This window comes from Pseudophryne corroboree (genome assembly GCF_028390025.1).
Source record: "Pseudophryne corroboree isolate aPseCor3 chromosome 3 unlocalized genomic scaffold, aPseCor3.hap2 SUPER_3_unloc_16, whole genome shotgun sequence".
Classification (NCBI taxonomy): Eukaryota; Metazoa; Chordata; class Amphibia; order Anura; family Myobatrachidae; genus Pseudophryne; species Pseudophryne corroboree.
Genome location: NW_026967504.1, coordinates 2,707,406 through 2,728,290, shown reverse-complemented (window position 1 = coordinate 2,728,290; position 20,885 = coordinate 2,707,406). Strand labels below are relative to the sequence as shown.

The 20,885-nt window shown below is 45.2% G+C and overlaps 1 protein-coding gene across 2 annotated transcripts in view; it reads right to left on the bottom strand.

Moving 5' to 3' along the window:
* Nucleotides 1-7,539: 7,539 nt before the first annotated feature.
* LOC134983501 (zinc finger protein 271-like) overlaps nucleotides 7,540-20,885 on the bottom strand; it is a 56,683-nt gene continuing 43,337 nt past the window's right edge. The window contains exons 5-6 of one of the 2 annotated variants that reach the window (XM_063949165.1): nucleotides 20,393-20,885; nucleotides 7,540-9,684 (exon numbers count right to left, since the gene is read on the bottom strand). In XM_063949165.1, the coding sequence (XP_063805235.1) occupies nucleotides 7,856-9,684; nucleotides 20,393-20,885 (2,322 nt within the window). In that variant the 3' untranslated portion in view covers nucleotides 7,540-7,855. The remainder of the gene's footprint in view (nucleotides 9,685-20,392) is intronic. The other variant, XM_063949166.1, reaches the window with a different exon arrangement.

Genomic DNA, 20,885 nt, shown 5'->3' with positions numbered 1-20,885 from the left:
ATTAAGCAGGCCAGTTTCCTTCATGGCCTCCACCATGAAGCCTGCGGAATCCTGTATGTGATGTAAAAAGATGTCAATGTCACTCCTATTCATGGACTCTAAATCATCTAGTAAGGTGCCTGACCACTTTACTATGGCCCTAGAAATCCACGCACAGCCACTCCTGTAGCAGTGTATAGTGATTTGAGCGTAGTCTCAATCTTGTGGTCAGCCGGATCCTTTAAGGAGGCTGTACCAGGAACAGGTAAAACAACTTTATTTGACAATCTAGACACAGACGCGTCCACAATAGATGGGTTTTCCCAATTCTTCCTATACTCCTGAGGGAAAAGGAAAGAAATGAGCAGCCTCTTAGGGATTTGGAATTTTTTCTCTGGGTTTTCCCAGGTTCCTTCAAATAGGGAGTTTAACTCCTTTGATGCAGGGAAGGTAACCGAGGATTTCTTTTTTACATTAAAATAAGATTCCTCTTCCTGAACAGGAACCTTCTCAGTTATCTGCAAAATATCCCTAATGGCCGCAATCATAGCTTGTACCCCTCGGGCAGGAGCTGCATCTCCACCCAGATCCACCTCACCATCCCCTGTATCTGAGGCATCGGTATCAGTGTCAGCCTGCATTATCTGGGCCAGTGTACACTTTTCTGGACATGTGGGTGGGGTGAGAGGCGCAGTTGTGGGGGCTGAATCCTTATTCATCAGATCCTCCACAGACTTTCTCAAAAACTGTGTCTCTTTCTCAGTATGGGATAATCTGGTAGAGATATTTGATATCATACCCCTTATGGAGTCCACCCAAACGGGTTGACCCAGAAGCCTGAGGTGTACTGTTTTGAGTACACAGCAGGGATTCCCCTGGAGAAGATAACACTCTGCAGTACAAGACACACAGGGGGTCATTGTGACCCGTTCGCTCGCTGCTTTTTGTCACAGTCGAGCAATTGGGTCCCTACTGCGCATGCACCAGCCAGCCGAAGGCCGTATCAGGGATGCGATTGCCTCTGCCTGATTGACAGGCAGAGGCAGTCGCTGGGCGGGAGGGGGCGGAATGGAGGCGTTTGGTCGCCGTTTTGTGGGAGCGGTCCGGCCAACGCAGGCGTGGCTGTACCAAACGGGTGGTGGGCCGCAGCTGCAGAGCGATGACAAGCTCTCGGCTAAAGCTGTGCTGGCCGGGAGCGATGCCTTTGCACTTCTGTGGGGGGCCGGCAATGACATGCGGGGCGGACTATCCCTGTGCTGGGCGTCCCCCCGCATGTCAGTTTGATTTATCGTAGCTGTGCTAAATTTAGCACAGCTACGATCAACTCAGAATGACCCTCACAGTCCCTTGACATGGTAATGTGGGATATATGCGCACACACACACATGAAAATGTCAGTTTCCCCCAGAGTACCTTCAGACAGTCACAGAGTATGAGGAACCAGCCACACAGCGCCCTATCTGGCTAATAGTATAAAAGCCCGGCGCTGACTAATTAACCTTAATAGGGCAGCCAGTACCATTTAATTACACTCCCCCCTCTATTACTCCCGGGTACTGCAGAGGTATGCTGGAGTTGTCTGGAGGGGCAGCGCTTCTGTCAGCATCCTGTAGTGAGATTTGCAGGGAGAAAATGGCGCTGGTGAGCTGCTGGGTCTGCCCTGAGTGGAAGCCCCGCCCCCCCTCTAATGGCGCACGGCTTCCCACACTTTTGTTTATACTGGCCTTGTGGTATTATGTCTGACAGCGGGACACAGCCCCAGTCAGACCAACGTAGGGTAGTCTTGCTGGCTCAGAACGCCCCTCATAGCGCTGACATACAGTTAATATGTTGCTGAGCCTTCCTGGAGTGCAGCCTGAAACCAGAGCTGCGCTCCCACCATTGTGCCGCCATACCCACCGGCGACCCACTACTCTTCAGTCTTCTGGCTCTGTAGGGGTGGCGGCGTGCTGCTGGAGTGTGCGGTCGCCATGGTGGGGCTTGCGGACATATCCCTCAGGAGCTCAGTGTCCTATCAGCGGAGTAATGGAGCCAGTAACTGTGTATTAATTCGGCCATTCTCCCCCCTAAGTCCCACGAAGCCGGCAGACTGGTGCCAAACAGCCTCCTGTAAAAAATTAGACTCTAGAAAACAATAAAACTAAGAAAACTCCTAGGAGCTCCCCTAGCTGTGACCACTGAGTCTGGTAGGAGGGGCACAGAGGGAGGAGCCAGCCCACATTGTGAAACTTTTAAAGTGCCCATGGCTCCTAGTGGACCTCTATTACATAAGAGAAATATCCTTTAAAGCAGAAACAATTCAGGTTATGTTTCAGTTTTGCAGATAAGTAAAACAAATACATATCAGGAGCCAAAAGCCTATGGGGGTCATTCAGACCAAGCCGCAATAGCGCCGCGCAGCAGTTTGCTGGTGGTGGCAAAATGCACGTGCACAGCGGCTGCGCAGACACACATTGTGGTCGCATCCCTAGGGGTAAATGCGGGCGGGCCAGGACCATTTTCCGGGGGGCTGCGTGATGTCACATCTGCGTTCATCCCTGATTACCCCCCTATAAGCTTCCAGAGTGCACCTCATATCTCATCTTTTCCAAGTTACTACAAATGATATGAGATCGGTAGCAGCACTACTTTCAGGATTATTACACAGAACACACATAAAGGCTGACACAGCAAATAACAGTAACACATACAAGGGATTAGACATAAGGAAGCATAATAATCATTCTCTTGGTGTTTAACATAGCCTACGTTGTATCTCTCTTTCCGGACACAAGTCTGCAGAGGTGGAAAGACCTGCTGGTGAGAAAATTGTCAACTCAAGCGGAACGTGACCCATCAACAGCTCCCCCTTCATTTTCTTCAGCAACTGGGGCTGCGAGGAAAAGGATAACATTTCCGAGCCCACCCACTGGACACAAAAGTAACAATACAAGTGACACATTAACAGGAAATTGTTTCTGTCACCATAGCGACAATTATCTGGAAATAAGATAATACACAGACACATAAAAAGACTCAACGGAAATCTTTTGTTTTTAAACAACTTTATTTCATATCTTTAATACACAGATTTTTCTCTATATTTTAAAATTAAAAAATACTTTACTCTGCACAACATGGATAAAATATCCTTTAAAGCACAGAAACAATTCAAGTAACATTATAGTATTGCAGGTAAGTAAAACAGATCAGAAGAGCCAAAACCCTATGGGGGTCATTCAGACCCAGCCGCAATAGCGTCCTGCAGCGGTTTGCTGGTGACAAAATGCAAGTGCGCAGCGGCCGCGCAGACACACATTGTGGCCACATCCCTGAGGCGTGAACACGGGGGGCCAGGACCATTTTACGGGGGGCTGCGTGATGTCACATCTGCGCTCATCTCTTATTAACCCCCTATAAGCTTCCAGAGTGCACCTCATATCTCATGTTTTCCAAGTTACTACAAATGATATGAGATCGGTAGCAGCACTACTTTCAGGATTATTACACAGAACACACATAAAGGCTGACACAGCAAATAACAGTAACGTATACAAGGGAATAGACATAAGGAAGCAAAATAATCATTAAGTCTAATTATCAACGGATTCTGTACTGGACCCATACACCTCTTTACTGCCTCCAGCACCCCCTGGTACTGCACTGCGACCATCCGCCCTGTCCCTCCCTACTACTTCCATCCGCCATGTCTCACCCCACTACTGCCACCACCCTTTCTCCCCCACTACTGCCACCTGCCCTGACTCTGCCCCCACTAGTACCAACCTTTCTCCCCCACTACTGCCACTCACCATCTCTCCCACTACTGCCATCCACCTGCCTCCCCCTACTGCCACCGTCCTGTCTTCCCCACTACTGCCACCCACCCTGTCTCCCCCCACTACTGCCAGTCCTGTCTCCCCCAACTACTGCCACCCACCCAGTCAAGAAAGCCAGAATTGTATTCTCCTGGTGGCTGCGAACTGTCGCACGCCCTGTCTCCCCTCCCCACTACTGCCACCCACCCTGTCTCCCCCCTGACATCTCAGCACTGCTTGGGGATTCTTGGTAGTACCGTTAAGTCCTTCATCTGCAGGTGGAAGTTAGAAAGCAGGGCAGTAAGGAGGCAGAAGCTGCTTCTGGTACCATGGACCCATGTCATGTAGGGCTGAGTCAGTAAGATTATGTAATAGAGTCACCATCTTACAGGCAGCCGGTGAAGGGAGCAGAGAATGGGTGTGATGTGGCAGGAACGGGCTGGTTAGGTAACAGCCTGGCTGCTACATTCAGTACAAGTCACAAACGGTGCAATTATTTTGCTGGGAGACCCAGGTAGAGGACATTGCAGTAGTCTATGCGTGATGATACAAGTACATGTATGACTGTAGGTAGATCTTCTGAGGGAAATAAGTGCTGGAGTCTGGCTATGTTCTTCGGATGAGGATCTGATTGTGGCTGAAACCTGATGTCTAAGTGTCACTCCACAATCCAGGACACCAAGATTCCACACAGGATCAGCATTTTGTAACTCTGAAACCCCAAGCATTGGTTTGCAAAGCTGAGTTGTAGCCCTGCCCTTTGACGGTGAGCTTCTATCATGTGTACCTGTTTCACCAGGACTGAGTCACAGTCAACTGGCATCACCCATACCTGGAGCTCAACTAGACAACCATTTAGGATTGGTACTGGGTTCTCAGTACCCGGAGCAAAAGACAGGTCATCTGTATAGCTGTAGTAGATGAGGGCATGACATCTGATTATTTCACCCTGCGGTAGCATGTATATTGCAAATAGCATAGGAGATAGGATAAGAACCTTGAAGAACAACACAGGGCAATGATGAGTATACTCCAGAAGATTAAATGGTTCCTCACCTGAGTGATGTCTATTGTGTGCAAAAAGAGCTGATTTACTTCTCAGGGTATGGAAATGGCTTCTCATCTGTGTGACTTCTCTGATGTATAACAAGATGTGATTTACTTAAACACCATTTCCCACTAAGAGCAAGAAAATGACTTCTCACCTGTGTGACTTCTATGATGTTTAATAAGATCTGATTTGTGTCCAAAACATTTTCCACACTCAGAACATGGAAATGGATTCTCACCTGTGTGAGTTCGCTGATGTATAACAAGATCTTATTTCCGTGTAAAACATTTCCCGCACTCAGAGCAAGAAAATGGATTCTCACATGTGTGACTTTTCTGATGTCTAACCAGGTGTGATTTCTGTTTAAAACATTTCCCACACTCAGAACATAGGAATTGCTTCTTACCTGTGTGACTTCTCTGATGTTTAATAAGATATGATTTATGTGCAAAACATTTTCCACACTCAGAACATGGAAATTGCTTCTCACCTGTGTGACTTCTCTGATGTTTAAGTATAAAGGGAAAAGGGGAGTGGGGATTGAAGAAACCGCACTGGGGAACTACAATAACTGCTGTAAGATATGTTATTGATTATTTAACCAACATCTGGCTCCATCAGTATTAGTTACACTTATGCACTTGGTTGGCGGTGCACCCAGATTGTTAGTCCTGGAGACTATGATACACAAAAAGGGGGTACAGCCCTCTCTGTTTGCACAGAGAAAGCTGAAGAAAAAAGAAGACTTTGTCTTTTTCTGGGGCACGCTTTTAATATATTATATTGAATTTAAAATTAATTCTTTATTAGTTCAATATTAAAAATTCAAGGCTTATTCATCAAAAGCAATGTAGGGCATATAATTTGCCAAATGTACAGCGATAATCTCTATGTATTCGCACCCGGGTATCCCTTTTATTGAGGTTGTATCTACAAATAGGTGTACCTTAGGGATATGTTCACTTTATCTCCTTCACCGAGATTTAGGGAAAAAAAAAAAAAATTTTTTTTATATTAAATAAAAATCAAAACTTGATGGAGTTTGTATGTACTCCTGTTGATGCAATTAAGTTATATATCCCCAAAGGGACAAAAAACAAATAAAAAACAAAAAGAACCAAAAAAGAAAAAAACATTATTATATAGATATTTTTTGTTGGAGTTTGTATGTACTCCTTTATTTTGTTCTGTTCGAAAAAAACTTTTTTATAAAAAAATATATTTTTGGAAAAAGAGAATTTGAAAAAAGACTAGAACAGATAGAGTGTTTGTCCCCTCACAATTATGTATGTAAGCGGGACACCTGGTATATGGCTTGTACACATAAATCTGACCACCACCACAATATGCTTAATTAGTCTCCAGCTTTGATACCTATTCCCTTAATTCAATTTTGTTGATATTCCACACCCCTGCACCACTGTATCTTAATGAAAAAGTAACAAACAGTGGTATCTACAGGGTATACCGGTTGAAAAATAATTATTAGAGAGTTAGGTATCTGCTGGATCACTTAGCTCATACATTGATTTTTATAGCATGCATTTAGAAGACATCATTTCTCTCAGATCTATTGTATGTTCAATAACCCATGGGGATAAATCAACTGATGACTTGCCTCTGTATTGTACTAAAGGCACTGCTGTCTGTTGTTAATTGTAAAGACAGAAAAAATAGGCATTCTGTTGATTAACAAATTGTGTAACAAGGTATCAATAATAACTCATTTAAATTTCATATATATACACACATGCACGTATCATTCTATGAGATTTGCTCAATACCCACGTGGGACAATCAGATACTGACTTGCTTGATTTCATATATATACACATATGCACGTTCCATTCTATGAGTTTTGCTCATTTAGCACACGTAGGACAACAATTGGCTTGCCTCTATATTGCAAAAACGTGCTGCTGTCTGCTGTTATTTACAGAGACAGCAAGCAGAGCATTATGAACGGCATTTAAGCAAAAAGATATTCCATGTGCATACAAATACCTTTAGAGTAAACTGGTGAATTATAGTGGGGTCAAAAATATACTTTACATATACTGAGAGAGTGGTCCAGCAATGTTGAATCTCGGTGAAGGGATCGTGATCTCCGGCGTCCGTGTCCGTGAAACCGGAAGTCGGAGCCGGCCCGGGGCGGAAGTGACGTACGTTTCGCTTTCCTAAGCTTGTTCACAGTTGCCTAGTGACTGTTGCCCTGACACCTTTTTATACTGTGTCAGCGCCATTTTGTCAGAGATGTAACCTTCCCTACGGACCAATTTATAGAGCAGAGTATTTACTCTAGTATTTCCACATATATACTGAGTTTGCGGGATGTAATGAAATTACGTTAATTTAAATCCTTCTTTATGCATTTCTTTTATTATTATCCCTAAATTAAATTAATAATATAAGATAATAACATTATAAAGCTCTTTTACCCTAATAGTTAAAAAAATCACATTTGTTTAACGGAGTTGTTGAGGATTCTTTTATATGGTTAATTGCTTAATCATAGCCTTTAACCTTAGTTATTTAGCAAAAGGACCCAACTGACCATCTTAGATAAGTTTTATACGAAATTAATTTTCTTTAAGAGGTAATTAATATTTGAATAGAAAGATCCTGTTCTACAAGTAAATAAAAATAAATATATATATATATATATATAAAGCGAGATATATAGTCTATAGGGGCAACAAATTAGACAATTAGTAGTGATTAATAATCAATTATTTAATAAATTGTGCCCCTGGCAGAGATAGTGCTTGAAATAAGATTAACATTATAAGACCTTTTTTATCCCATCCTTGTGATGAGATTGAGGGATTCGTTACTGGGACTGTATTTACTTATTAAGTTTATTATTAACAAAAGAAAGAAAATATTTCTAAATTAAATTAAATGTTTAATAAGATATGATTTATGTGCAAAACATTTCCCACACTCAGAACATGGGAATGGCCTCTCACCTGTGTGACATCTCTGATGTTTAACAAGATGTGATTTATGTGTAAAACATTTCCCGCACTCAGAGCAAAAAAATGGATTCTCTCCTGTGACTTTTCTGATGTCTAAAAAGATGCGATTTCTGTGTAAAACATTTCCCACACTCAGAACATGGAAATGGCTTCTCACCTGTGTGACTTCTCTGATGTATAACAAGATACGATTTGGGTGTAAAACATTTCCCACACTCAGAACATGGAAATGTATTCTCACCTGTGTGACTTCGCTGATGTTTAACAAGATGTGATTTCTGTATAAAAGATTTCCCACACTCAGAACATGGAAATGGCCTCTCACCTGTGTGTCTTTTAAGATGTGCAACAAGTTGTGATTTTCGTGTAACACATTTCCCGCACTCAGAGCAAGAAAATGGCTTCTCACCTGTGTGACTTCTTTGATGTTTAATAAGATCTGCTTTGTGTCCAAAACATTTTACACACTCAGAACATGGGAATGGCCTCTCACCTGTGTGACTTCTCTGATGTTCAATAAGATATGATTTATGTGTAAAACATTTCCCACACTCAGAACATGGAAATGTATTCTCACCTGTGTGACTTTGCTGATGTTTAACAAGATTTGATTTCCGTGTAAAACACTTCCCACACTCAGAGCAAGAAAATGGCTTCTCACCTGTGTGACTTCTCTGATGTATAATAAGACACGATTTGGGTGTAAAACATTTCCCACACTCAGAACATGGAAATGTATTCTCACCTGTGTGACTTCGCTGATGTTTAACAAGATGTGATTTCTGTATAAAAGATTTCCCACACTCAGAACATGGAAATGGCCTCTCACCCGTGTGTCTTTTAAGATGTGCAACAAGTTGTGATTTTCGTGTAACACATTTCCCGCACACAGAGCAAGAAAATGGCTTCTCACCTGTGTGACTTCTTTGATGTTTAATAAGATCTGCTTTGTGTCCAAAACATTTTACACACTCAGAACATGGGAATGGCCTCTCACCTGTGTGACTTCTCTGATGTTCAATAAGATATGATTTATGTGTAAAACATTTCCCACACTCAGAACATGGAAATGTATTCTCACCTGTGTGACTTTGCTGATGTTTAACAAGATTTGATTTCCGTGTAAAACATTTCCCACACTCAGAGCAAGAAAATGGCTTCTCACCTGTGTGACTTCTCTGATGTATAATAAGACACGATTTGGGTGTAAAACATTTCCCACACTCAGAACATGGAAATGTATTCTCACCTGTGTGACTTCGCTGATGTTTAACAAAATGTGATTTCTGTATAAAAGATTTCCCACACTCAGAACATGGAAATGGCCTCTCACCTGTGTGTCTTTTAAGATGTGCAACAAGTTGTGATTTTCGTGTAACACATTTCCCGCACTCAGAGCAAGAAAATGGCTTCTCACCTGTGTGACTTCTCTGATGTTTAATAAGATATGATTTATGTGCAAAACATTTCCCACACTCAGAACATGGAAATGTATTCTCACCCGTGTGACTTTTCTGATGTCTAACAAGATATGATTTGTATGTAAAACATTTCCCACATTCAGAACATGGAAAAGGCTTCTCACCTGCCTTAGCTGCCTGATGGGTCATAAGCTTTGTGTTCTGTGTAAAACATTTGGCATCTATAGAACAGGGAAACACTGTATCTACTCTCAGAGCTGTAACAGATGCACCAATATCAGAGTGATCAGGAGAACATTTCCCAGGATCAGAGGGATCAGCTGATAGAGCTGGATGTATAATTGGGGTAATGGGGTTATCTCCTGGAGAATCCTGTCTGCTGTCATTATCTTTTATGTCACAATCCGGGGATAACATTAGATGTCCTTCTGAGATATTCCTGCTTGCGTGTCCATCTGCTGGAAATAAAATACATTATGGAAATATTAATTTTCCTGTAACAATATTAATCTTGTAAACAATAGAAGACGACTCTCTGGGACACTTAATTGTAAATGTGTGTACATAATAAAACATAACTTTTAATGTAGGCTTTATAATATTGTGTCTCAGACTATCATTTTGTCCACCCTTCTGAGAACACTCACAATAACAAATGTAATATTATAATAAGACTTAGATATCTCTCTCTCTTGTACTGGTAACTAACCATGAAGTATAAATGGAGATGTAGTCACACACCATGTCCTATGTCAGCACCAATGTAGAACAATGGATGGGGAACATATCGTATGAATTGGAGATTCTAGATGAACAATAACATCAGTCATATGAGCTGATGGATCAGAGAAAAGTCTCCTAACGTTACTCCTGGAAGCATTGGTAATGTAGCATTCCTTTATGTGTGTGCTCATATACTGGTAAGCCTGTACATGTGTTACTCACCCTTATATAAGGTATATTGCTACAGCAGAGTAAGTGTGGAACAAGGTACTTTACATGCAATACACCATATAATACACTGCAATCATCATCTGCTAGGTTATAATCCACTCTTACATCCCCATCATCAGTGTCTTACCTCTATATTCTCAATAGTAATAAGGATGATGTGTGTACAGTAAGTATGATACAGAGAATTACATATCAGGATCTATACAGCTGCCGCCATACTTCTGCTTCTCATACGTGTGCTACTGGCAGCAGTGAACATCTGAGTGAGAGTACAGGGAAGACAGCAGAGTCTGATGAGAGATTGGATCTGCCTTTGCAGGGATGTACCACACTTGTTAGTATATAAAATAATAAATAAGAGGGGCCTGAGTCCATCCAGACGTGCTTTCTGGAGTTCTCCTCACTAAGTGGCTTCTTATCTACCCTACCGGATAGCTCTCAGCCGCCACTGGGACCAAGACCCAATCTATTAAGTCCCCCACTCCTACTGTGCAAAAGCCACTCGCTCCGCTCACTCCGGGCTCTGTTCACTGCCGCAGCCTAGCGACGCTGCTGAAGTCATGGGCTGTAGTCTGGGGCTAAGTGTGCCCAGTCTTTCCTGCACGCTCCGGACACCTAACTTGGAGGAGCTTTTGGCTCAGGAGGAAGCACTTGCTCTCCCGATCACACAGGTGCACAGCTCCCACTACTGCTGGGGACAGAACGGGCTGCCCATAGTCACTGGAGCCCGGGGGTGGTATTGGGAAGTGAGGTGGCTGCCATTTTGGATCCTGGTACCCGGCCATCACATGCTTTGCCTTCTGCTTTCAATAAGGTGTAAAATTTATATAAGCTGCTAAATAAATGTCCTGACGGCTGGACCGGGGTCACTACACTAAATTGAAGCATTTGCCTGGAGGTGAAACTACCTTCTATTTATATGGTACCACTATCATCTACTTCCTCTCAGTCTACATGCAGAGCCTAGTATCAAGTATCGTCTGAGTAGAGCTCATTACACTCTGATTACAACCTCACAGTATATTATTTTGTGGATTTATCCACTGAATATATTTTGCCATTTGTGTCTCTCTGTGCGGAGTACTTCACGTCTGTGATCACGCTGACCTCTAGTGGAATTTCTCGGTCATTACTGTGTTATTTGAGTTGCATTACATCAGGTTTACTTGAAATTTTGGCTCGGATACCCCCGTCATCCAGACTAAATGTCATTTTGAACTGAGTCATCTTGATGTAACCTCCTGACAGCGTACTACTGCTCCTTTTATTTATAGATCGTTTGTATTTTCCTATCTCAGAGAGGTCAGTCTCTCTGTAGTCAGCTTACCATTCCTCCAAAAAAGGTTAAAAGGTACCAAATCGGCCCCGCCTGTCCATCTCTTTGGTACCTCGAATTCAGGTGGTCCATCTGAGACTGCTACAACATCATCTGCTTCTTCTTGTCAGATGCACAGCCCAGCTGTAATGGCTGAAGACGTCTTAAGACACTCTAGATGGTTCTGTTACTCTACGCTCTATACATTCTATGTTATCTGCATTTAAGGACTGAACTAACCTCAGAACTTAACTCTAATATTCAAGCTTTGAGGTCTGATATCAGTGAGATTGGCACTCGTACAGACTAAGATGAAAGAGATTGTTGCGTCTCACAAAGATCTGATTTCAGCACGACACCCTTCAGGAAGACCCGGTCTCTATTCGTGATAAAGTCATTGATTTAGAATACAGGTCTCGGAGAAATAATATCAGAATAATGGGCGTTCCGGATTCTGTTACAAATGCTGAGCTCTATGATTATGCCACGGTTCTCTTTTCAGAAACTTTCACTGAAGGCTTCTGCCACGGACCTTCTTATTGATAGGATACATAGACTCCCAAAGTCCAAATAGGCCCCTATCCAAGCACCGAGGGACACTCTGCTCAGAGTCAACTTTTTTCATATTAAAGAACGCATTCTACAGGCTGCTTTGTCTTCCTCATCCACAGCTGAGTGCCTGGATTATCTGCAGATATTTCCAGATATTTCTCCTGCTATTCTGAAAAAGTGGGATATTCCTGTTGACAGTCCTTCATGATACTTAACCTAAACCAATCCCGTAGGAGTTGTCTTCCGTCTCGAAGTAATATGCTAAAGTAGTAAGACTTTTGCAGACACTCAGAGTTTGTTTCCTACTGTAACATGTGCCAACTCCCAAGTTACTTGCCATGGATATATTTTTGGGCCAGATTTATTTGCTCCTGTTATTAGTTTAAAACATATATTTTTTACTCTTTATTTCCTGTGCTATTAAATTGCTATATGGTCTTATATTCTTTCCACTGTTACGTTTCAGAATACCTTTCTAGAATGCTTAGGTGTTCAGGTAAAGCATGACTGATTCGTCTTTAACATCTTGTTGCTCTTATAACAGTGTTGGTAGTACATAAATTGGATATCAGGACATGTTCTTGGCCTTTACCTCCTTTGGTTACATTGAGATTAAGAATAGTAGTACAGTATGTTATGCTATATTTGATATTTCTTTGTACAATTGTTACTATGATGACTAGATTTTGCACTCTCGTATGGCTACCTGGGGTAGTCGGTGGGTTTCCCTTTTAGGCCCGACCACCACCTTTATCCACCTTTCTGTCACGGTACCCTAGTGACGGAATCTCTAGCTTCTTTATGGACGCTATTTTTGTTTGTCTCCCATTTTTGTTCCCTATTTTATTTCTTCTGTGATTTGATAGTTTGAAGTATGCACACACCCTACAAACTCTATTGGACTTTACACAGATGAACCTAGAGGTTTCATACCATGATCTGATCTCTCTCTATCACGGTGACGTTTTTAAGTCTTAATGTAAAAGGTCCTCATTCTCCCCGTAAGAGACGTCTCGCAATAAAATATTTCGCTGACCAGAAGGCGGCGGTGGTAGCCACTCAGGAATCACATGTTCCATTGCACTCTCCCCCTCAGTTTACCAATAACTACCCAGCATGCTCTATCTCCTGTGGTGTAGCCATCCTTTCTAATAGATCCTGCCCCTTTCACCTGGAAAGCAAGTGGGTGGATTGCAACGGCAGATGTTTGATTCTAGTTGGGAAGATTCATAATATATATGTCCCCCTAACACCAGACATCCCCGATTTCTTAGAGAAATAATAGGATTTTGGTTACCTACCGGTAAATACTTTTCTCATAGTCTGTAGAGGATGCTGGGGTCCATATTAGTACCATGGGGTATAGATGGGTCCACCAGGAGCCATTGGCACTTTAAGAGTTTAATAGTGTGGTCTGACTCCACCCTCTATGCCCCTCCTACGAGACTCAGTCTAGAAACTGTGCCCGAGGAGACTACATACTTCGAGAGAAGGAAATACACAGATAGTGGTGAGATTCATACCAGCTCACACAACAGGCAAATCCGGCTAACATGCCGGAAAACTCAGCAACAGCTGAAACAGTACTGAAACAGTAAAGAATGCAGAACTTACCTAGGAACAGGCAGTACTGAACCAAAAAACCACTGCAGGATAAAGAAGCACTGGGCGAGCGGCCAGCATCCTCTACGGACTACGAGAAAAGGATTTACCTGTAGGTAATTAAAATCCTATTTTCTCTTACGTCCTAGAGGATGCTGGGGTCCATATTAGTACCATGGGGATGTACCAAAGCACCCAGAATGGGCGGGATAGCGCACAGGCTCCTGCAGAACTGTGCTTGACCAAACTTGAGGTCATCAGAGGCCAAAGTATCTAACTTGTAAAACTTAGCAAACGTGTTCGACCCAGACCAAGTAGCCGCTCGGTAAAGCTGAGACACCTCGGAGAGCCGGCCAGGAAGAACCCACTTTACGAGTGGAGTGGGCCTTAACAGATTTTGGACACGGCAATCCTGCCGTAGAACATGCATGCTGGATGGCGAACCTGATCCAGCGAGAAATATTCTGCTTAGTAGCAGGACACCCAATTTTCTTGGGATCATACAGGACAAATAGAGAGTCCGACTTTCTGTGACGAGCAGACCTCTTCACATAGATCTTCAAAGCCCTCACAACATCCAAGGCCTTTGAAGCAATTGAGGAGTCAGTAGCCACTGGCACCACAATAGGTTGGTTGATATGAAAAGCCGACACAACCTTAGGAATGAACTGTTGACGTGTCCTGAGTTCCGCCCTACGTACTATTACAGGACAAAGCCCCCAATTCAGACACACGTTGCACAGAAGCTAATGCCAGCAAAGTGACAGCTTTCCACGTGAGAAACTTGACCTCAACCTCCTGTAGAGGCTCAAACCAATCTGATTGCAGGAAATGCAACACCATGTCCAAATCCCAGGGTGCCGTCGGCGCCACACAGGGAGGCTGGATGTGCAGAACCCCTTCAAAAAGGTCTGAACCTCAGAGAGGGCAGCCAATTGTTTCTGGAAGAAAATGGATAAAGCCGAAATCTGTACCTTGAGGGATCCCAATCTCAGGCCCATATCCACTCCTGTTTGTAGGAATAGGAGAAACCGTCCAAGTTGAAACTCCACCGCAGGAAACTTCATGGATTCACACTAAGATACACATTTTATCCAAATGCGATGGTAATGTTTAAACGTTACCCCTTCCTAGCCTGTATCAGGGTAGGAATAACTGCAATCGGAATACCCTTTCGAGCTAAGATCTGGCGCTCAACCACCATGTCGTCAAACGTAGCCGTGGTAAGTCCTGATAAGCGAACGGCCCCTGTATTAGAAGATACTCCCGAAGAGGCAGAGACACTGGATCTTCCAGCAGTAGATCCAGCAGATCCACATACCAAGCCCTTCTTGGCCAGTCTGGAGCAATGAGGATTGCCAGAACCTTTGTTCTTCTTACAAGCTGTAGAACTCTTGGAATGAGAGGAAGTAGAGGGAACACATACACTGACGGGAATACCCACGGTGTTACTGGTGCATCCACCGCCACTGCTTTGTGGGTCTCTCGACCTGGAACAGTACTTCTGCAGCTTCTTGTTGAGGCAGGAGGCCATCATGTCTATGTGGGGAACCCCCCACCAACCGGATGCCTCCTCGAACACCTCCGGGTGGAAGTCCCATTGTCCTGGATGGAGATGGTGTCTGCAGAGGAAGTCTGCTTCCCAGTTGTCCAATCCCTGAATGAAGATTGCTGACATTGCCACCGCGTGTCTTTCTGCCCAGAGGAGGATTCTTTTCACCTCTGACATTGCAGCCCTGCTCTTCGTTCCGCCTTGTCGGTTTATGTAGGCCATGGTGGTCACGTTGTCCGACTGCACCTGAACAGCCCGATCCTGTAGAAGGAGTGCTGCTTGCAGAAGGCCGTTGTACACGGCTCTTAGCTCCAGGATGTTTATTGGAAAGGATTCATGACTTGACCACCTTCCTTGGAAGGTCTCCCCTTGAGCGACTGCTCCCAAACCTCTGAGACTTGCATCCATGGTTGGATGGATCCAGTCCTGAACCCCGAACCTTCGGTCCTCCGGAAGGTGAGGCAGTTGCAGCCACCAGAGAGTGAAATCCTTGCTTTCGGCGACAGACGTATCCTCTGGTGCATGTGTAGGTGAGATCCCGACCACTGGTCCGGGACATCCAGTTGAAAGGACCAAGCATGAAACCTTCCGTACTGCTGAGCCTCGTATAAGGGAACCATCTTCCCCAGAAGGCAGACACACTGATGAACCAATACCTGGGTAGGCTTCAAGACATCCCGGACCATTGACTGTACCAACGTTTTCTCCACCGGGAGAAACACCCTCTGCACCTCCATGTCGAGGATCATCCCCAAGAAAGACAGCCTCCTTGTCGGCTCCAGATGAGACTTGGGAAGGTTCAGGATCCAACCGTGCTAACAGAGCAGATGCGTCGTGAGATCAATGGACCTTAACAACTTCTCCCTGGATGATGCCTTGATCAGCAGGTTGTCCAGATATAGAATTATGTTCACCCCCTGCTTGTGGAGGAGAACCATCATCTCTGCCATCACCTTGGTGAAGACCCACGGTGCTGTGGAGAGACCGAATGGCAGTGCATGAAACTGATAGTGATCGTCTAACAGTGCAAACCTGAGATAAGCCTGATGCGGCGACCAAATCGGAATGTGGAGGTATGCATCCTTGATGTCCAGGGACACCAGGAACTCCCCCTCCGCCAGACCTGAGATCACCGCTCTCAGAGGCTCCATTTTGAACTTGAACTCCCTTAGAGAAGGGTTTAACAATTTCAAGTTCAAAATTGGCCTGACCGAACTATCCGGTTTCGGTACCACAAAAAGGTTTGAATAGTAACCCTTGTTCAGCTGATGAGGCTGAACTGGAACAATGACTTCTGACATTACCAATTTTTTTATGGCTTCCAGAAGGATTTCCCTGTCAGCCGGCAAGCCTGACTTGAAGAATCGGTGAGGTGGAAGAGTTTGAAACTCCAGCCTGTACCCCCGGTACACAATATCCAGAACCCAGGGATCTAGGCCGGATGACATCCAGATGTGGCTGAAATGTCGGAGTCTCGCTCCCTCCTGACCGACTTCCAGGCTGGGCGGTCCACCATCATGCTGAAGATTTTGAGGCACCAGAAGCAGGCTTCTGGTCCTGGGAACCTGCAGGTGCAGGTTTCTTGGATTTGGCTCGACCACCTCTAAAGAAGGTGTGAGAGGGTTTGTTCTTTCTAGTACTAGCGGGTTGAAAGGACTGTGACGTGAGGTTTCTTCGTAGCCGGTGCAGCGGATGGAAGAAAAGGAGACTTACCCGCGGTAGCCGTGGCAATCTACGCATCCAGCGCCTCCCCAAAAAGAGCCTGACTTGTGTAGGGTAGGTTCTCCACACTTTTCCTGGATTCCGCGTCCGCAGACCACTGGCGCAGCCAGAGACCCCTGTGAGCCGAGACGGACATGGCGGAGATCCCCGCAGCCATGGGACCCAGATCCGTCTTGGATTCTACTAGGGACCCTGCAGAATCCTGTATGTTACGTAAAAACAAATCAACGTCACCTCTATCCATCGTAGTCCAGTCCTCCTGCAGAGTGATTGACCACTTTGCTATTGCTTTTCAAATCCATGCACAGGCAATAGTAGTCCGCAGGATCACCCCCGTCGCCGTGTAAATGGATTTGAGCGTAGCATCAACCTTGCGATCTGCTTGGTCTTTCAACGCGGTGGATCCCGGGACAGGTAAGACCACCTGCTTTGACAGCATGGAGACAGACGCCTCAACTATAGGCGGGGTCTCCCATTTTTTTCTATCTTCCTCAGGAAAGGGACAAGCAACCAGAACCCTTTTAGGAATCTGGAATATTTTCTCCGGGTTTTCCCAGGATTTTTCAAATATAGCATTTAATTCCTTAGATGCCGGGAAGGTTAGCTTACTGTCCGTGAAAAAGGCCTCCTCAACTCAACACATCCCGCATGGCCTCAATCATCTACTGCACCCCCTTGGCAAGTGATGCCGTCCCCCTCGACCCATCACCGTCCGCCATGTCAGAATCTGTATCCGTGTCACCCTGCGTAATGTGGGCAAGATCACGTTTGTGAGAATGTACCGCAGGGGACCCCGAGGGAGCAGGACCGGGCCATACACATACAGCCATAGAGGACTGCAATACCTGAGTGGCAGTTTCAGTCCTAGCAACCCTTTCAGAAATCTGAGAAATAACCCCCCTAAGAGAGTCTGACCACTCCTGTTCCCTAGCCGGGATCTGCGCTACAACAGTGCAATCCTGATTACATGGGATGGGATCTTCCTGAGAAGAGATATCCTCTGCAGCATAGGAGACAGAGTCTCTAGACATGTTTGCTTGTACACCCCACATACACACAGGGTAAAGGGAAGACAGTCTCCCCCCCCCCCCCCCAAGAATGGCAGAGAGACGCAGAGATTGGAGCCAACCCACACACAGCGCTATTACAGGTATAGGGAGACCCCAAACCAGCGCTGACTGTGTCCATTAATAGGTGACCCTGCCTGTGACAACACAGCCAGCGCGTTGTGTCGCACAGCGGTAACAGACACGCAGCTACTTCCCTAGCCCTGGTCTGACCCATGGACTACACTGATTGTTGATTTGTATTTTGGCTATGTACTAGGCAATATTGTATTATATTGTATGATGTTATTGTTACAAGGGTACAGTTATGTTTTCGATGTATATATATATGAATGTATTGGTTATTGTGTTATAGTTTGTAAAATAATGTTCCCCCCAATGTGACTGCGCAGATAACCTGTGTGTTTGCTGTTGTGTAGATACAGCCAGTCTCAGATGTCAGGCCATTCAACCCCCCCTCACAATGGATTCCAGGCCACACAATCAGATTAAGTAAGGTTACTTTAGTTAACATCTATTGTGGCCTAGGGGACATGCCTGGACATGTGAAAGTAGGTTTGCTCTGAAACTGTTCTGGGGGTGTCACCTTATTGTAGGAAAGACAAAGGTTTGATAATAGCAAACATGGGCGGTTGGGAGAGATCTGGACAGAAGGTGAGAGAGTGGCAGGAGACTGACTAAGAAGTAATGTTCTGTCAGGAGTTCCAGGAGGGAATTGTCGTGTAGAATTGGATCACAGAAGTGTGCTGAGCTGTTTATAACCCATTCTGTTCAATAAACCACTGTTGGTTTTTCATCTACCACCGTGACTTAGTGATTTTGAACCCAGTATCCTCACACTGCCTATATACAGCCCCCCCCCCCCCCCCCCTTCTACCGTACAGATAGCTGGAGTTGCTCTGGAGGGACTGCTCTTCACAGGCAGCGTGGATGCAGACAGGAAAATGGCGCTGAACGCTGCTGGGTCCGCTCTGAGAAGCTCCGCCCCCGTAATGGCGCTGTCTTCCCGCACCTGAAGATTATACTGGCCAAAGGATTTTTGGTGCTGGCTGAGATCCAGGGACACCGACAGGCTGTGTGGCCAGTATAGGGTGTAGGCCTCGGCTCAGGGCGTCCCACACAACGCCGCACCAAGTGCTGCTGAGCCCCGGAGTGCAGTTATTACTGCGCTCCCTACCCTGTTGCCGCCATCTTCACATCGGCTCCACGGCGGCTCCAGGGGCCGATGACTTTTCAGCTCTGTAAGGGGTTGGCGGCATGCTGCTGGGGCGAGCGGTCCCCTGCGGCTGGGAGCGATCTATCCCCTGTGGAGCTCAGTATCCAGTCAGCGGAGACAGTGGCTCAGACCCCGCAGGGCGGACATTGCTCCTCCCCTCAGTCCCTCGATGCAGGGAGGCTGTTGCCAGCAGCCTCGCTGTAAAAAAACAAAATCTAAAAAAACTTTTACTAAAGAAGCTCAGTAGAGCTCCCCTAGCTGTGACCGGCTCCTCCGGGCACATTTTCTAAACTGGGTCTGGTGGGGGGGCGTGGAGGGAGGAGCCAGCCCACACTGTTGGACTCTTGGGGTGCCGGTGGCTTCTGGTGGGCCAGTCTATGCCCCATGGTACTAATATGGACCCCAGCATCCTCTAGAACGTAAGAGAAAAGTGGTTTAAATACAGACCGGCGTGTGCTAATAGTGACACTCTCAGGCATGTAATACCATAGGCAGAGGTACTGCTAACACACAGTATGGCTGCTGGAGACACACAGTGACATGATGTGAGGGGGAGAGCAGGAGTATAATAGGGGCTGATGGCTCCTGATGTATGATATACACCAGAGAGTGTGGGGAGGAGACTGGTCAGATCTCTGGGCTGGTAACACACAGTGACATGATGTGAGGGGGAGAGCAGGAGTATAATAGGGGCTGATGGCTCCTGATGTATGAGATACACCAGAGAGTGTGGGGAGGAGACTGGTCAGATCTCTGGGCTGGTAACACAGTGACATGATGTGAGGGGAGAGCAGGAGTATAATAGAGGCTGATGGATCCTGATGTATGAGATACACCAGAGAGTGTGGGGAGGAGACTGGTCAGATCTCTGGGCTGGTAACACACAGTGACATGATGTGAGGGGGGAGAGCAGGAGTATAATAGGGGCTGATGGATCCTGATGTATGAGATACACCAGAGAGTGGGGAGGAAACTCAGATCTCTGGGCTGGTAACACACACAGTGATATGATGTGAGGGGGAGAGCAGGAGTATAATAGGGCCTGATGGCTCCTGACTTCCCACTGGGAAATACATTTTCCTCATTAGTTTGTACTGACAGAGGAGGGTGTAGGATAAGAGATTGCTGTAGTGACTGAGCAAGGAGAATATATGACTCTTTTCTGTAATAATTGTTTATTACTCACCTGTGCCGATATCTGTAGGGATCTCCTCCTCCTTACACTGCTGATCACCCCTCACATACGTCTCTTCTTCTCCCTCTATATCTTCTGCCTTCATATCAGTCACATACTTCGCTTCTTCTCCCTCTATATCTTCTACCTTTATATCAGTCACATACGTCTCTTCTTCTCCCTCTACATCTTCTGCCTTTATATCAGTTACATACGTCTCTTTTTCTCCCTCTGTATCTTCTGCCTTCATATCAGTCACATACGTCTCTTCTTCTCCCTCTATATCTTCTGCCTTTATATCAGTCACATACGTCTCTTCTTCTCCCTCTATATCTTCTGCCTTTATATCAGTCACATACGTCTCTTCTCCCTCTATATCTTCTGCCTTTATATCAGTCACATCCATCTCTTCTTCTCCCTCTATATCTTCTGCCTTTATATCAGTCACATACGTCTCTTCTTCTCCCTCTGTATCTTCTGTTTTAATATCAGATAGACGTTCTAC